The sequence below is a fragment of the Phyllobates terribilis genome, unplaced genomic scaffold (genome assembly GCF_046119375.1).
Source record: "Phyllobates terribilis strain yellow unplaced genomic scaffold, ASM4611937v1 Scaffold_8__6_contigs__length_399053987, whole genome shotgun sequence".
NCBI classification, from domain to species: domain Eukaryota; kingdom Metazoa; phylum Chordata; class Amphibia; order Anura; family Dendrobatidae; genus Phyllobates; species Phyllobates terribilis.
In genome coordinates, this window is record NW_027362768.1 from 371,396,633 (window position 1) to 371,414,291 (window position 17,659).

Genomic DNA, 17,659 nt, shown 5'->3' on the forward strand with positions numbered 1-17,659 from the left:
ACAGCGTTTATCCAGGGGAAGACGGTGAAGGGGCTGCCGTGCTGAATCCCCCCAGCATTGTTAACCCTTCATTCTCAGGTGCTGGAGTAACCGCTCCCTCTATGGATGACTGCAGATACTCAGTTCTCTCATTAAGTGTCGGTGGGGACGCAATGGCCACTGCCAATATTTAGGAGAATCTTCTTCATTTATGTGGGTTCCCTGCACTGACATTTTAGGATAGGGGTCCGGGGGTCTGATCCGTGCCAGTCGTGATGGAGATGAGCGAATCGATTTCCCCCAATGCGGTTTTGCATTACAACTAATAGATGAGTACAAGGTCTGAAACCTTCAGCCCAGTAAAGCCTTGGATGGAGCCGCACCGCGCCCCACACGGCCCCGCGGTCGCACATTTCACTGTCGGCCCCCTGGATCGCACATCGTAAACTCTTCAATCATTGACCACGTTGATTTGTGATGTTTTTCTCGGCGGATCGGATGGATTTTCCTCTTCTTGCTGAGCCGGGCTTGTTGTCGGCCTGGTTTTCATTTCATGGGCCGTTTTTCAGCTGTGCGCGACCACTGGCAGTGAAGCAGCGCGCAACTTGGAAAGTCCTCTGACGAGTCTCATCCGCGCCGGCTGAGCGGGGAGATTATCTGATGGCGGCAGAAAACGTGCCGTGAACCCGTGATTGCTGCTTTTATTTATAGACTCAGGATCAAAGCGGCGCAGGCTCGCTCCGTCCTCGCTCGGCACACAGTTGTACCATATTCTCATCACTGCGTGTAAATCTACTGGGGGGCAGGGCGCGCCATCGCTCCGAGGGTCTCACATCCAACAAATCAATTTGGGTTGATTACAATAATAAAGTCTGGAAATAGGATTTTGTGTGAATTATTCTCCCTGTACAGACTTTTTTTTTCTCTGTGTTGTTTGGATCTAGATTCTTGTGGAATTGCTTTAGACTTTTACTTTTTCCCATTGAACCTGATATTTTTGTTGAGTTCACTTCGGCTTGGCCTCCCGTTTTTTAAAGTTTCCGCTAGCGCTGCCCTTGCTGCGGGCAGTCTTCAACAAAATAGCGTTGGTGGTGGCGCATGTGCAGATTCAGACCTCTGCTCAATGATGAGCCGAGACCTCAGTCTGCTCACGCGCCACCATCGGATGTCCATTTATGCCTGCGTCGCTACCGGCGCCATTTTGCTGAGAGATGAATGTGCGCAAGCGCCACCTGCGGCAAAGCTGGCGCTAGCGTGAACTTTAGAAAAAGGAGGCTCGTACAAACAGAGGGGCCACAGCACAGACGAAAACCCTACCCCCCCACCATGTGTGGTGGCCGTTCTCGGGTACTGCATCTCGGCTCCCATTCTTTCAAATTATAGAAAAATATTAAGATTTGAGAGTCCTCAGTGGTTGATACCATCTTTTCAGTGAGCCATTAAAAAGGTAACAAGTTGCAAGCTTTCAAGACTACTCAGGCCTCTTCATCAGGCATAGTATAACACAAAATCTGAAGAGTCACATATTTATACACAGCAGGGTACAAGAATAATGCAATAGATGAGACAGGTGACATGATGCAGAACTAGGAGTATGGGAGGGGGGAGAAAGTTGTGGCTGTAAATAGTGGAGCAGTTCATAGATAAGGAGTGTGAAAGCTTTACTGTCCTGTGATTGGGGTCTGGTCCATCATTGTGATGACCCCACAGGTCTGAGGAGCACATTCCTTAGTTGATGTAGAATCTCAAATCTTAATATTTTTCTATCTACTGGCTAATAGAGAACAAAGATATTTTTTTTTTTTCCTGTCTCAAATTTATATAGTAATTTAGAATAATGAACCAGGTTTGATTTGTATTGGAAATGGGCAGAGGCCGCTATATGATGGGGTTTGGCAGGTGGATAAATTCTGTGCCATTTGTTTTGTCAGACTTTTCGAAATGTTTCCATTTTTAGTCAACGTTTTCTTGTCTGTCAGTGTATATATATCATCCCATTTTTTTTTTTCTATGTAATTTGCAGGCATGCGGTGTTATAGTAGAGTTGATTAAAAGCAAGAAAATGGCTGGCAGAGCCGTGCTGCTGGCCGGACCTCCTGGGACTGGCAAGGTAATGTGGATTTCACCTGCTTCCTATTTAGCCATGGAGAATGTGAAGCGTGAAAATCAGAATGTTCCCGACCCGTGCGGCAGCTGGCAGAGCCCCCCACGTGCCCCCGTCTGCCAAAACCTTCCTCCCTTCACCCTTAGTACAAGAATTCAGTACTTTGGGATAGAACGATGCATCCTCCTTTATCAGGCTTATTGGATACAGGACTGGTTGCTACTCCCATAACGTGACCAGTGGGTATGAGTTACTAACTTTTGTTAGTAGGAGTCTTCCTTTTAATGGGGTAGATTGTTTGCTGTAGGTCTGATCACTAGAACCCCCAGGCTACCCACAAACAGGGGGTCTGCATTGCTTCGATTGAATTTAGCAGCGATGCATGTGTTCGGTCTCTGCTACATTTATTGTCTGAGACTTATCGAGTGTGTGCACCACTGCTCCTTCAGACGAGGCGTGGCGGACCCCCTGTTCTCAGGATCGCTGGGGGTCCCAGTGATCAGCCCTTCTGTAGTTAGTAATCCCCCTACCCACTTTATGTAAAGTGACAGCCTCCTTACTGTCTTTACAGACGGCTTTAGCTCTCGCCATCGCTCAGGAGTTGGGCAGTAAAGTTCCTTTCTGTCCCATGGTCGGGAGCGAAGTCTATTCCACCGAGATCAAGAAGACTGAAGTGTTAATGGAGAATTTCCGACGAGCAATTGGTAAGTGTCCGATGCTTATTCCTACCCAGAAGCATCAGATGTGTCACTGTCCCTGCTGGGGGGGGCGTCCACTGTCCCAGAAATCTCCACCCTCCGCCTGCTGTATCTGCAAATTAGTGCAAGTAATGTTAACCCCTTCATGACCATCAACCGTAGCTAAACGTTGGCACTTGGTCTTTGTGCCGCGCCGACGTTTCTCTACGGTCAGTGGTCTTGCAGTGCTTGGGACCCCCAGAGTCCTGCAAGCCCTGGGATTCTTGGACAGAGCGATAGCTCTGACCGGTAACCTAATCAGGACCTGATTGGCTCAGGTCCCGATGATGTTAACCCTGTGTTACTTTCTAGATTCTGTGATCAATAGTGATCGCGACATTAAGAAGTTTCTGAGAGGGAGTTGGCTCCTTCTCTCACCCCTCAGGGATCCCCCGCGATGTGATCATGGGGTGAGCCAAGGGTTATCATGGCAGCCGGAGGTGAAATGATGCCCTCCGAGGTCTGACAACTACTGTGGCCTGTAAGACTCAGTCAGCAGCAGGGTCTAACAGGCAATGTGCCAGTGTAAAACGGACAGTTCTCATGCATTGCAATGTGTGAGACCAGCCATCAGAGAAATAAAAGTTGAAGTCCCATACCGGGAGTAATAAAAAAAAATATTAAACCAAAAGTATGTTTTATGTAGAAATAAACAACAAAAAAGTAGACTTATGGTATCGATACATCTGGAATGACCGATTTATAAAATTGTCCTACTAGTGAACACCGTAAAAAAAAGAGAGGCAAAAAAACGGTGCTTTATCATCATACCTCCAAACAAGAAGTGGAATAAAACGCGATCAAAAAGACGAATGTAAATAAGGATGGTACCGCTGAAAACGTCATCTCGTCCCCCAAAAACAAGCCGCCATACAGCTCCATCAGCAGAAAAATAAAAAAGTTATAGCTCTCAGAATAAAGCGATGCAAAAATATTTTTTTTTGTGTGTAAAATCATCAAAACGTAAAAAAATTATATAAATATGGTATCGCTGTAATCATACTGCCCCGGTGAATAAAGCTGCCTTATCAATTTTACCAAATCCAGAACGGCATTAACAAAAGATCCTGAATTGCTGTTTTTTGTTTATTCTGCCTCCCAAAAATCTGAATTGAAAGCGGTCAAAAAATGTCACGTGCTGAAAATGGTACCATTAAAAATGTCAAATCATCCTTCAAAAAAACAGGCCCTCACATGACTGTCAGCCGAAATATGGAAAAATTATAGCTCTCAAAATATTGCAATGCAAAAATTTGTTGTTTTTTTTTTTTTTTTTACCAAAAGAGCATCTTTTAGTGTGTGACAGTTGCCAAGCATAAAATCCCGGTATAAATCTGGTATCGTTGTAATCGCACCAACCCGAAGAATAAAGTCGTCTAATCACTTATACCGCACAAGGAACAGCATAAAAAAAACAAAACCAATTCTTCACCTGCTGCTGATTTGTTCATTCTGCCTCCCAAAGATCGCAGTAAGGCTCAGCTCACATTCATCCTGCGCTCTGCACTGAGCGCTTACACTGGGTTTTTTGTCTAAATCTCTGAAATACGTGATTCACACAGAATCTCTGGCAGAAGATTCCCTGTAATGAGGCAGATGTAGACACTGTGGATGCCATCTGACCTGTGATCCTGAACAGAGTCCAGAGTAACTCTGCTGCCTCATTATAGTGAATGGATCCCTTGGGGGTTTCATCTGAATCGCGTCACTCGGAGAATTAGATGGAAACCCCAATATAAGTGGGGTCACTTGAGGGGTATTCTGCTCTTCTGGCACTTAGGGTCTATGTATATGGAGCCCATAAACTATTCTGTGATAATTTTTTCTCCAGGAGTCACATAGCTCTCCGTCCCTCCCGAGTCTCGCCGTGTGGCTAAGTACTGTTCAGCCACATATGGGGTATTTCTATATTCCGCAGAAGTTGTGGGACAAATTTTGGTGCTGTTTTTTTTCTCAATTTCCCAGTATGAAAATGTAAAATCTGGGGCTAAAACTATTTTTTTTTTTTATGGTAAAAATTTAATTATTTTTTCTTCGCTACCCAATGGTATAAAATTCTGTGACCCACCTGTGGTGTCAATATGATCACTGCACCCCATAGATGAATTCATTGAGAGGTGTAGTCTGTAAAATGACATCCCTTATGGGGGGTTCTGCTGTTCTGGCATCTCAGGGGCTCTGCCAATTTGACATGGTACCCGCAAACCATAACAGCCAAATCTGCCCTCTGATTTGGAGCTCCTTCCCTCCTGAGCCCAAAGTTATGCAATTCTGTGAATTGCCTGAGGGTTAAAAATACTCACTACACCCCTAGATGAATTCCTCAAGAGGTGTAGTTTGCAAAATGGGGTCACTTGTGGGAGTTTCTGCTGTTTTGCCATGTCAGGAGCTCTTTAAATGGGACATGGCATCTGCAAACTATTCCAGCCAAAATGGCTTTTCTTCCGAGCCCTGCCGTGAACCCAAACAGTAGTTTTCCACCACATATGGGGTATAGTTTTACTCAGGAGAAAATGGACTGTATAATTTGTTGTGCAATTTCTACTGTTACCCTTGTGAAAATAAAAAAAAATGGTGCCAAAGTACTCATTTTTGTTGAAAAAATGTAGATTTTTTTTTTTTTTTTTCATGGCTGTATGTTATAAAATTCAGTGAAGCACCTGTGGGTTCAAGATAAGTCACTTCTAATTAAGTTCCTTGAGAGGTGAATTTTTCCAAAATGGGGTCACTTGTGGGGGGGGGTTTTCTACCATTTAGTCACATCAAACGCGACAAAGTATCCGCAAACGATTCCAGTCATTTTTGTGCTCTAAAAGTCAATCGTCCCTTCCGAGCCCTGCCGTGCGCCCAAACAGTAGTTTTCCCCCACATATGGGGTGTCTGCATATTCAGGAGAAATTAGAAACAAATTTTGGTGTCCATTTTCTCCTGCTACTCTTGTTCTAATGAAAAAAAAATTGGGGCTAAAGTAACATTTCTGTGAGTATAATTTTAATTTTTATTGCTTTAATTGCTGGGAAGCACCTAATGGATTAATCAACTTCTTGAATGTGGCTTTGAGCTCCTTTTAGAGGTGCAGTTTTTAGAATGGTGTCACTTTTGGGTATTTTCTGACATACGGGTCTCTCAAAGTCACTTCAAATGTGACGTAATCCCTAAAAAAAAAAAAAAATTAGGAAAATGCTAAAAAAAAAAGCGTTGTAAATTTTGTTGGAAAAATTAGAAGTCATTAGTCAACTTTTAACCCTTCTAGCTTCCTAACAAACAAAAAAAAGTCTAAAAAAAAATGCTGATGAAAAGTAAAAAATGTGGGAACGGTTATTTGTTAACTATTTTGTGTGACATAACTCTCTGATTAAAGGGCATAAGAATTAAGTTTTTATAATTGCTACATTTTCAACATTTTTCTCCGAAATTCCGATATTTTCACAAACGCAAAAAAATTCAACCTAAATTTACCACCAACATAAAGTGCAATGCGTCACGAAAGAACAATCTCAGAATCACTGGGATCCATTGAAGCGTTTGAGTTATTGCTACATAAAGTGACGGTGGTCAGAGTTGCAAAAAAAAGTGGGTTTGTCAAGAAGGTCAAAATGAGCTGAGGGTGAAAGAGTTAAAGGGGCAGAAATATATATATATATATTTTTTTTTGGGGGGGGGGGGGTGTATGGATGAAAGTAATTTCAAGAGAACGCGTGCCCTTGTTATAAACTGTCAGCTTTACTAAAATAAATATAAGTAATATAATTAGACTAGACTGGGTCCGGAGACCAGTAGCCGGTATGGACATCGCAGTCTGTATTTGGACCAAAACTGTCAGACATCTTAAACTGGTTAGTTTCTCTTTAAAAATGTCTATTTTAACCCCTTCATCACCTTGCAATTTTCCATTTTTTGCACTTTCGTTTTTTCCTCCCCTTCTTCCCAGAGCCATAACTTTTTTTATTTTTATATCAGTCTTGACGTATAAGGGCTTGTTTTTTTGTAGGACCAGTTGTACTTTTGAATGACACCATTGGTTTTACCATATCATGTACCGGAAAATGTGGGAAAATTCCCAAGTGCAATGAAATTGTAAAATGCAATTCCACAATTTGTTTTTTGGGGTATTTATCGCGTTCATCAAATGCTAAAACTGATCTGGCAATATTGTTCCCCAGCTCAGAACGAGTACGCAGATACCAAACGTGTATAGGTTCCTTTTTATTTATGTGGTGAAAAAAATGCAACTTTTTGTATAAAAAAATGCTTATGTCGCCATGTGAAAGGATCGCCGATGGGTGGGATGTGTGACACGCTTTCGGCTAGTGCGTGTTACATGCTGCTGTCAGTCATTGACAGCGGCATTTAACTGGTTAACAGCTGTGGATGGATTTCAGATTTTGTCTTTTTTTTATTTTTTTAAAATTCCTGCACAAAGAAGGGTAATGAGGTGGGAAAGAGGACCTTTCCCTCGGATCAGATCCCCAGACCCCTCTATTAATGAGATCACGGGTGATGGGAGCCCAGGAGCAGCTTAGGAAACAAATCTCCTTCCTTTAATCCCAGAGCCAAGTAAAGCTTGACCTTTCTATTGATTTTTTTTTTTTTTTTTTTTAATATATATATATTATTTTATTTATTTTTTTGCAAAGAAAGGGGACAGTCAACATTATCTAGTCTTAAATTCCTGTCAAGTCAGGGGCAGCGAGGGCGGGAGCGCGGGAGCCGGCGGCTCAGGAGCAGAGCTGAAAGGAGAAGCGTCTGCAATATTTCCTTGATGTGATGAAGTTGCCTGTCAGGGATTTGGAAATTTGAACCAACAGATGAAACCTGTGTCATCCCTGTTGTCATTCCCCCCCAGATAACCGTCTGAGAGGTAAATCATGGCTAACAGCCGAGGCTTTTGTTACCGGGGAACATTCTTTAAATGTCAGCACACGGGAAGCTTCTAAACAAATATTGGATTTACTGAAAGAGCGAGGAGGGGGCCGCATTGTGCAACTTTCAATTTCATACATGGATTGGGATTAGGAGCGAGATCCTAATAGGATTCTTTCTCCCGGCATAAAATTAAATGTCTAATTCCGGCAGCACCTTCACAATCTGTAAGGTCTTTAATTGCAGATCTTTCTACTGCTCGACTCCACAAAGGCCCGGCGTAGACGTGAGCGGAGCATCGTGGTGGCCCCGGCATTGTCCACAGGTCTCCACAAAAATATTGGGATTACAGCGGATTGCATAATACCAACAATGACACCAGGACGTATCGAAACACTACAGCGCTCTCCGTTACACCGCCGCACACCCATGGAGTCCTGCTCCATCATGTGAATGGCTCTTATCAAAGCAAAGACTATAGAGACTGCGTCCGATGTATACAGTCTGTGGAGAGGGGCACAAGTGTGAACAGTGATCATAAGGCAGTCTATCTTGCATCTCTCTCATTACTATCTCCTTTTCATTGTCTTTTTATAACGCTCGCTCTTATGCCCTTTGGCTCCTACGCTGTTTTTTTTGCCCTCCCCACCCCCCCTCTGGCTCATACGCACTTTGGTTTGTGCACCCCCCCCCCCCCCCCCCGGCACTTTTTGGCTACCACCCCTTCTAGCTCGCGCGCTCTTTGGTTGCTCCCCTCCCTCTGGATCGCCTGTTCTCTGGTTGGTTCGCCCGCCCACCTCTGGCTCGCACGCTCTTTGGTTCGCCCGCCCACCTCTGGCTCGCACGCTCTTTGGTTTGCACCCCCCTGGCTCTTGCACTTTTTGGTTGCCCCCTCCCCTCTCTGGATTGTGTGCTCTCTGGTTGCCCCAGCCCAACCCCCCAGCTTTCACGCTTTTTGGTTGCCCCCTGGCTCTTGCACGTTTTGGTTGCCCCCTCCCCCTGACTCTTGCGCTTTTTGGTTACCCATCCCTTTCTGGCTCGCTCTCCATACACATCACCATAGAGTGAGAGTGAGCCAGAGGGTGAGCGAGAGATTAATGGTGATGTGTATGGTGAGGAAGAGCGCACAAATGAGAACGAGCCAAAAATCATTCACTCTCGCTCTCTCGTGCACGCGCTCTTGCTCACCATACAGGTCTCTTGCTCGCTCTCTCGTGCATGTGCTCTTGCTCACCATACAGGTCTCTTGCTCGCCCTCTCGTGCATGCGCTCTTGCTCACCATACAGGTCTCTTGCTCGCTCTCTCGTGCATGCGCTCTTGCTCACCATACAGGTCTCTTGCTCGCTCTCTCATGCATGCGCTCTTGCTCGCTCTCTCGTGCATGCGCTCTTGCTCACCATACAGGTCTCTTGCTCGCTCTCTCATGCATGCGCTCTTGCTCCCCATACAGGTCTCTTGCTAGATCTCTCGTGCATGCGCTCTTGCTCCCCATACAGGTCTCTTGCTCGCTCTCTCGTGCATGCGCTCTTGCTCCCCATACAGGTCTCTTGCTAGCTCTCTCGTGCATGTGCTCTTGCTCACCATACAGGTCTCTTGCTCGCTCTCTCGTGCACGCGCTCTTGCTCACCATACAGGTCTCTTGCTCGCTCTCTCGTGCACGCGCTCTTGCTCACCATACAGGTCTCTTGCTCGCCCTCTCGTGCATGCGCTCTTGCTCACCATACAGGTCTCTTGCTCGCTCTCTCGTGCACGCGCTCTTGCTCACCATACAGGTCTCTTGCTCGCTCTCTCATGCATGTGCTCTTGCTCGCTCTCTCGTGCATGCGCTCTTGCTCACCATACAGGTCTCTTGCTCTCTCTCTCATGCATGCGCTCTTGCTCCCCATACAGGTCTCTTGCTAGATCTCTCGTGCATGCGCTCTTGCTCACCATACAGGTCTCTTGCTCGCTCTCTCGTGCATGCGCTCTTGCTCCCCATACAGGTCTCTTGCTCGCTCTCTCGTGCATGCGCTCTTGCTCCCCATACAGGTCTCTTGCTAGCTCTCTCGTGCATGTGCTCTTGCTCACCATACAGGTCTCTTGCTCGCTGTCTCGTGCACGCGCTCTTGCTCACCATACAGGTCTCTTGCTCGCTCTCTCGTGCACGCGCTCTTGCTCACCATACAGGTCTCTTGCTCGCTCTCTCATGCATGCGCTCTTACTCACCATACAGGTCTCTTGCTCGCTGTCTCGTGCATGCGCTCTTGCTCACCATACAGGTCTCTTGCTCGCTCTCTCATGCATGCGCTCTTACTCACCATACAGGTCTCTTGCTCGCTCTCTCGTGCATGCGCTCTTGCTCGCTCTCTCGTGCATGCGCTCTTGCTCACCATACAGGTCTATTGCTCGCTCTCTCGTGCATGCGCTCTTGCTCACCATGCAGGTCTCTTGCTCGCTCTCTCGTGCACGCGCTCTTGCTCACCATACAGGGCTCTTGCTCGCTCTCTCGTGCATGCGCTCTTGCTCACCATACAGGGCTCTTGCTCGCTCTCTCGTGCATGCGCTCTTGCTCACCATACAGGGCTCTTGCTCGCTCTCTCGTGCATGCGCTCTTGCTCACCATACAGGGCTCTTGCTCGCTCTCTCGTGCATGCGCTCTTGCTCACCATACAGGTCTCTTGCTCGCTCTCTCGTGCATGATCTCTTGCTCACCATACAGGGCTCTTGCTCGCTCTCTCGTGCATGCGCTCTTGCTCACCATACAGGGCTCTTGCTCGCTCTCTCGTGCATGCGCTCTTACTCACCATACCGGTCACCATTGATCTCTTGCTCGCTCTCTCGAAAGATTGCGGGTGAGCGAAAGAGCAATGTTTTCCTTGTATCCGTCGCTTCTCTCCTGTCTCCTTTTCCTCGCGGTTTCCCCTTATGACCGGCCATTATTGCTGATCTTCATTATTGGGGCTTTTTCTGATCTCGCTGGCGGTTTCCTCGTTGGACCGTGCCCTGCACGATGTATAATGGCAGTGAATAACGCTGCGGTGCGGCGGGGAGTTCCTGTCTTTCCTAATGTTGAACAAATCTGCTTCATGCCTGGATTATTACTCTCCCTGGAATAGGAGTGATATTTTCTTTTCTACAAGGGCAACAGAAAAGCGTTTTTGCCAGTGATTTAGGCGTCTTTCACGCGTTGTCTGCTGGAGGCGGCCGCGATCTCATTCAGCCGCAGACATTTTACAGCCGTCGTAACTCAGCACTGTTCTGTGGAAAACTCGTTATCGGCTTTGTCTAAACTCATCCAGTAAGACAGCGTTCAGATTAGGGCGTAAAGATGGGAATATATAACTTCATGAATGCCTCGGGTGTAAGCTTTGGGCCGTCCTACAGATCTGATGTGTGGAGGTGCAATGGCCATTGTCTGATGGTGTCTAAGGTTGTCATAAACTGACCACCAGGCACAGGCTATTGCAGAATTTCCCCAATACTTTACATTGCAGCTTCACTTTTTTATTCAGAATTAAATATGTCAATGTTTTTTTTTTTTTTTGCTGCAGGTCTTAGAATCCGTGAAACGAAGGAAGTGTATGAAGGAGAAGTGACGGAGTTAACCCCGTGCGAGACCGAGAATCCAATGGGCGGCTACGGCAAAACGATCAGCCACGTTATTATAGGCCTAAAAACCGCCAAAGGCACCAAACAGTTAAAGGTGCGTTGTTTTTATTTCCTGACGGGTTTTTATTTCCTGACGGGTTTTTATTTCCTGACGGGTATTCCTGGCTGCGGTGGGATCATCTGTGTATAAACGACGGCCCTAAGTAACAAACTCTCTGTGCCACGTCTGGAGAAGATGCGTAAATGGTGCGGTCTTATGTCTTTGTCTCCATAACTATCTCCTTTCTTATTCTGTTTTTCTTTCTGTAATGCGTGCCTGCTCTTTATGGCGCCTGCTCTTTATGGCGCCCGCTCTTTATAGCAGTTGCTCGCCCACTTTCCTTCCTGTTTCCATAATCCTGGTCACCTATGGTCGCCGCATATAGGCGGGTATCTCTATCTCAGCCAGAAATGGTCCTGATGGGAGCGAACGGCTTTGTGCCAATACTACACCTCTGTGCTCGCTTTCTCCTCTGTAGTTGGATCCCAGCATCTACGAGAGTTTGCAGAAGGAGCGGGTGGAAGTCGGGGACGTCATCTACATCGAAGCAAACAGCGGCGCAGTAAAGGTGAGTCCTGCAGGGTGGAACTTCTCATATAAATCTCAATAAATTCCCTTTTGTGTTTTAATGCTTTCAGCAGAAGTCAGTGGGCTGCGAGCCCCCTTGGCTGTCAGCAGCCTGTCAGGCAGGGATTTGGCAGCCGCCCTGGCTGCGCACCTGCTTCCCTCTCACTAACTTTGATCCTGTCCCACCCCACTGTACAGAGACAGGGCAGGTGCGACACCTACGCCACCGAATTCGACCTTGAAGCGGAGGAGTACGTGCCGTTACCAAAAGGCGACGTCCACAAGAAGAAAGAAGTGATTCAGGACGTCACGTTGCACGATCTGGATGTCGCCAACGCCAGACCTCAGGTTAGTTAAGGATGCGAGAGACGGGCGGTGCAGATGAGGAGTCGTGGAAATAATTTATTTCTTGGGGGATTATTTTGTAAATGTGATAGGTCGGGGCTGCTGTAAAGTTTAAGTTCATGGAGGAATAAATTGCATAATTACAAATATATCCAAAACACCCAGAGGTGGAGACCGATCAAAAATCCTTAAACTAAGGGTGTAGTTTATCGAGGCTTGCTGTGCAGGTAAATGTGATCTGTTGTTCACTGTTATCAGCCACTTCAGACTTTACCTGTAGTATTCTTCGGTGCATTTACTAAAAAAAAAAAAAAAGTCAATTAATCTCCAGAAACCTTTTTCAATAGTGTCAGCAGGTCATTTGATCACTTTAGAAGCTCTGACCACGTTCGATGGCCCTTTTAAGGGTAGGTTCACACAGAACTTTTCCTCCACAGAACAAGCATCGAGGATGATGTTGCATAAATTGACCCGAAATGTAAATTTTACATGCAGTGCAAAGGCTGAAGGTGACGGCAGTCTGCAGCTTCATCCGTACCGTTATTTTCTGGATTTTCTCCTGCAGACAATCAGTAGCGAAACCGTCCCGTGTTGGTTGCACCACTAAACTTTTTTTTTAAGCAAACCTGTCGACTAAATTGCACTTTCTTAGTAAATTGTCATTAAAAGCAAAGTATGGATCTGTATCAGCTGCCGATCAGTCAGGTCACTGGATCTTTATGCTCATATTTTCTATTATTCCTTTAAAGGGAGGACAAGACATTCTGTCCATGATGGGTCAACTGATGAAGCCGAAGAAAACCGAAATCACGGGTACATGTCCTCAGAATTTGGGATAAACTTCAGGGCTGTGGAGTCGGTATAAAATGGACCCCCTAAAATATATAATAAATTGGGTACAGTAGTTCAATGCAGTTTGTGGGGAATATTTTTTCATAATAATTTGGGAAAGTTATGAAATGTCCTATAAATGTCTGTCCTATTCCTGATCTCAGGGTCTGGACTTTTAGCTGAGATGAATCTGTGCTACAGTAAATTGATCACTTACACATGAGCCGTGTATGAGGGAGTCGGAGTCGTGGAAATTGAGGAGTCGGAGGTTTGGCTTACCGACTCCACAGCCCTGGTAAACTTGTAGATCTGTTTGGCAGCGGAAGGATATAACATTTTCTTTTTTTCCCCAGATAAACTGAGAGGTGAAATCAACAAAGTGGTGAATAAATACATCGACCAGGGCATTGCGGAGTTGGTGCCCGGAGTCCTGTTCATTGACGAAGTTCACATGCTGGACATCGAATGTTTCACGTATCTTCACCGAGCGCTGGAATCGTCCCTCGCCCCCATTGTCATCTTTGCTACTAACCGAGGCAACTGCGTGATTAGGTACCGAACGCTCCTGACACTCGTATAGGACATAAATCGTCCTGTTTGCAGTGTAAAGACTTTACTATGTCTAATACTATGATCGCAGGGGCACCGAAGACGTGGTCTCCCCCCATGGCATCCCCCTGGATCTGCTGGACAGAGTGATGATTATCCGCACCATGCTCTACACACCTCAGGAAATGAAGCAGGTGAGATGGACGGACGCCGCTTGTAGGGTCACAGCTTGTGTAGGGTTTCTACAATAGGGCAGCTGCAGAAATTTGCATGGAGTCCATACGCACTTATTCATCCTTATTATCTCTCCAGCAGCACCTGTAGGATATCGGCGGGGACAGCGAAGTCCTCTCCTTCCTCACAGGTCCCTGGATCACTTCTGTGTCCCTACATATGCAGGAGGTTTTCTGCATTTCTCCAGACAAGAACTCCACTTTTCAGTAAATGAATGCAGAAACGGTGAATAAATGCCGGGTTTCCAGGGCGCTCGCACACCGTCTGCTTTCCCAATTTTAATTTGGGCAGGCGCCTCCTGCTATCTTGTGTACAGAGCTGCCAAAGTGAAAAATACCTGTATTATATGAGACTTGCTATCTCGGCAGTGCGAGACACAATACCATTATCCCAAGTCTCCCCCTTATCACTCAGCCGAGAGTGCGGCTCCTGGGCGCGGGGGTGCCAGCGCACACCTAGTATGTGCACGGCCGCCGCACCGCCTTACTGTATTAGGAAGCGCGCACAAGACCCCACAGCTTTGATTTTTTATTAAAATGTCTAGTCAATTAAAAACTTTATCTATGATTTCACCTTAAATGTAATCTCCATAAGCTGCAAATTTTGTCAATTTCTGCTGTGGATGTCGCTGCGTGTTGTGACCCAAGCGGTGAAATTGCAGCGTTTTTTTTGTTTGTTTGTTTTTTGCAGCGATTTCACTGGTGGTCCGCAGCAAAAAAAAAAATGCCATTTCGTCCCGGTCTTCGAGCATTCTCCATTGGGGGCAATTTGTGACCCCAGGCATACGTGACACAGTACATGCTGCTTAGAGACGAGCCAGCCAAAAAGTGACTCTACGAAGTCCCCTGTTCACACTTCTGGGGGGGTTTCTGTTTAGAAATTGTTTGCCATTAAAGCAGTGACTGAAATGAGTGGGGGTCCGTCAATGTCAGTTTGGTTCCTGCAGCAGGTCTAAATTATTGGGAAATACCGACACGTGTGAACAGCCCCCGACGTGCTGTCTAATTTGACCTCTTGTTACTTGATTCAGATTATAAAGATCCGCGCTCAGACCGAGGGGATTAACATCAGCGAGGAAGCCTTAAATCACCTGGGAGAGATCGGCACCAAGACGACATTAAGGTAAATGATGCCGAGGCTCCGCCGCTCGCTCTTCTCACCTCCGAGAGGGCAGCTGAGTAACGTTCACGCCGGACCTCACCGCTCGGGTAGATCGATGTCCGCTGTCGGGTATCTGAACAGCCCAGGTGCGTCACCCTCCACAGCTGATGGCATTCAGGCCGCCAAGTCATCCTTTACTTCCAGGCAACATCTTGGTTCTCTCCGAAATGCTGTTCTTTTCTTTCTCCTTTTACCTTTTGTAAATCCAATATGTTTTCTCTAATTCAGACCTGATTAAGGGATTGTGGATTAGGAAAACAGAACTGCTTTCTTTTAGCGCCACCCCCGTATACAGGATGTGTCTGGTATTGCAGTTTGCCTCAATTGAAGTGCAGTACCGCACACAACCAGTAGACAGGTGTGGTGTTTTTTTGTTGTTGTTTTTTATAAAAACTGCAAGTTTTTCTTAAAGGGAAATCCCTTTAAGAAAGTTTTTAAAGCCTAAGTTCACCATTTGGTTTAGCAAAGGACTAAATTTGTCCTCCCTGTGTTACCATTTGGGGGGTGTCTGTCACTATACCGTCGGCTCTGATTGTGGGTCACGCCCCTTTGACAGTGAAAATGGTAACGCCGAATTGTCAGTTTAAAGGACCTACCCGTGTGACTGTCCACTGCTCAGATGCTTCATGTCTCTGCCCGGACAGGTACTCGGTGCAGCTGCTGACCCCGGCCAACCTCCTCGCCAAAATCAACGGCAAAGACGGCATCGAAAAAGAGCACGTGGAGGAAATCAACGAACTGTTCTACGACGCGAAATCCTCTGCCAAGATCCTGGCCGAGCAGCAGGAGAAGTACATGAAGTGAGCGGCCGAGAAACAACCTGACATCATTCTTATTTTATTTTATTTTTCTCCTTCAATCTGTGACTTATTGAACTGAAAATCTCCCAGCGATGAGGAGGAGGATGATGATCCTCGGGGGGCCGTCCCTGCACCCTTGTCCTTGGGTTGGGGCTGGAGACTGCACATATTTAATTTTGTGATTTATAAATGTTTTATATTGAAACATAAAACAAAAAAAACCTTTAACCCCTTCCCACCTTACTTTTTGACTCGGAATAGCAGTGGAGATAAATAGACCACACAGAACGGGTGAGAGAGGGCGCGGGAGCCGCGCTTCTCAGTTTATTCCCCGGCACCGGTGCAATTATCAAATCCATCTCCGCAGTGACGTTTTTACAACCAAATCGCCCCGGCCGGTAAGAAGCTCCCGATTCATTATGTGCAGGAAGCCGGAAAAGGACGTATTAGTTACATCTTATCAGGGTGACACCTAATCTAGCAACAATTACAGCAGACACACAAATTCTGAAACTGCAATTTCAGAGAAGTAAAAGAAAATGTTAAGATGGAGGAGAAGGGTAGAGTGGCGCGAGGGCGGGAGGTGGAACTGCGCTGGCCGCCAGAGGGAGGGTGGAGCAGCGGTGGCCGAAGGGGAGAGAGGGTGGAGCGGCCGAAGGAGATTGAGGGAGGGAGGGAGGGAGGGTGGAACGGCGGCCGAAGGAGATTGAGGGAGGGAGGGTGGAACGGCGGCCGAAGGAGATTGAGGGAGGGAGGGTGGAGCGGCGGTGGCCGGAGGAGATTGAGGGAGGGAGGCAGGGTGGAGCGGCGGTGGCCGGAGGAGATTGAGGGTGGAGCGGCGGGGGAAGGAGGGTGGAGAGGGAGGGGAAGGAGGGTGGAGCGGCGGAGGTCGGAGGGGAAGGAGGGTGGAGCGGCGGGGGCCGGAGGAGAAGGAGGGTGGAGCGGCGGGGGCCGGAGGAGAAGGAGGGTGGAGCGGCGGGGGCCGGAGGAGAAGGAGGGTGGAGCGGCGGGGGCCGGAGGGGAGAGAGGGTGGAGCGGCGGGGGCTGGAGGGGGAGAGAGGGTGGAGCGGCGGGGGCCGGAGGAGAGGGAGGGTGGAGCGGCGGGGGCCGGAGGAGAGGGAGGGGAGGGCTGGAGACGAGGGAGGGTGGAGAGGAGTGGGAGGGGGGTGGAACTGTGCTGGCCGGCAGAGGGGAGGGAGGAGCGGCGGGGGAAGGAGGGTGGAGTGGCGGGGTCCGGAAGGGAGGGGAAGGAGCGTGGAGCGGCGGGGGCCGGAGGAGAGGGAGGGGAGTGGAACTGCACTGGCCGGCAGAGGAGAGGGAGGGGGGGTGGAACTGCGCTGGCCGGCAGAGGCGAGGGAGGGAGGGAGGAGGGTAGAACTGCGCTGGCCGGCAGAGGAGAGGGAGGGAGGAGGGTGGAACTGTGCTGGCTGGCAGAGAGGGAGGGAGGGTGGAGCGGAGGCTGGCAGAGAGGGAGGGAGGGTGGAGCGGAGGCAGCCAGAGGAGAGGGAGGGAGGGTGGAGTGGGAGGGGAGGGTGGAGCGGAGGGAGCGGGAGGCGAGGGTGGGTGGAGCGGAGGCCGGAGGAGAGAGAGGCGAGGGTGGGTGGAGCGGAGGCCGGAGGAGAGAGAGGCGAGGGTGGGTGGAGCGGAGGCCGGAGGAGAGGGAGGCGAGGGTGGGTGGAGCGGAGGCCGGAGGAGAGAGAGGCGAGGGTGGGTGGAGCGGAGGCCGGAGGAGAGGGAGGCGAGGGTGGGTGGAGCGGAGGCCGGAGGAGAGAGAGGCGAGGGTGGGTGGAGCGGAGGCCGGAGGAGAGAGAGGCGAGGGTGGGTGGAGCGGAGGCCGGAGGGGAGAGAGGCGAGGGTGGG

The 17,659-nt window shown here is 48.2% G+C and overlaps 1 protein-coding gene across 1 annotated transcript in view; it reads left to right on the forward strand.

Moving 5' to 3' along the window:
• RUVBL1 (RuvB like AAA ATPase 1) overlaps nt 1-16,027 on the forward strand; it is an 83,072-nt gene extending 67,045 nt beyond the window's left edge. The window contains exons 2-11 of the mRNA XM_073642788.1: nt 2,003-2,089; nt 2,655-2,787; nt 11,215-11,366; nt 11,791-11,880; nt 12,078-12,227; nt 12,974-13,037; nt 13,409-13,607; nt 13,696-13,798; nt 14,869-14,960; nt 15,644-16,027. Coding sequence (XP_073498889.1) covers nt 2,003-2,089; nt 2,655-2,787; nt 11,215-11,366; nt 11,791-11,880; nt 12,078-12,227; nt 12,974-13,037; nt 13,409-13,607; nt 13,696-13,798; nt 14,869-14,960; nt 15,644-15,803 — 1,230 coding nt within the window. The 3' untranslated portion in view covers nt 15,804-16,027. The remainder of the gene's footprint in view (nt 1-2,002; nt 2,090-2,654; nt 2,788-11,214; nt 11,367-11,790; nt 11,881-12,077; nt 12,228-12,973; nt 13,038-13,408; nt 13,608-13,695; nt 13,799-14,868; nt 14,961-15,643) is intronic.
• Nucleotides 16,028-17,659: the final 1,632 nt, after the last annotated feature.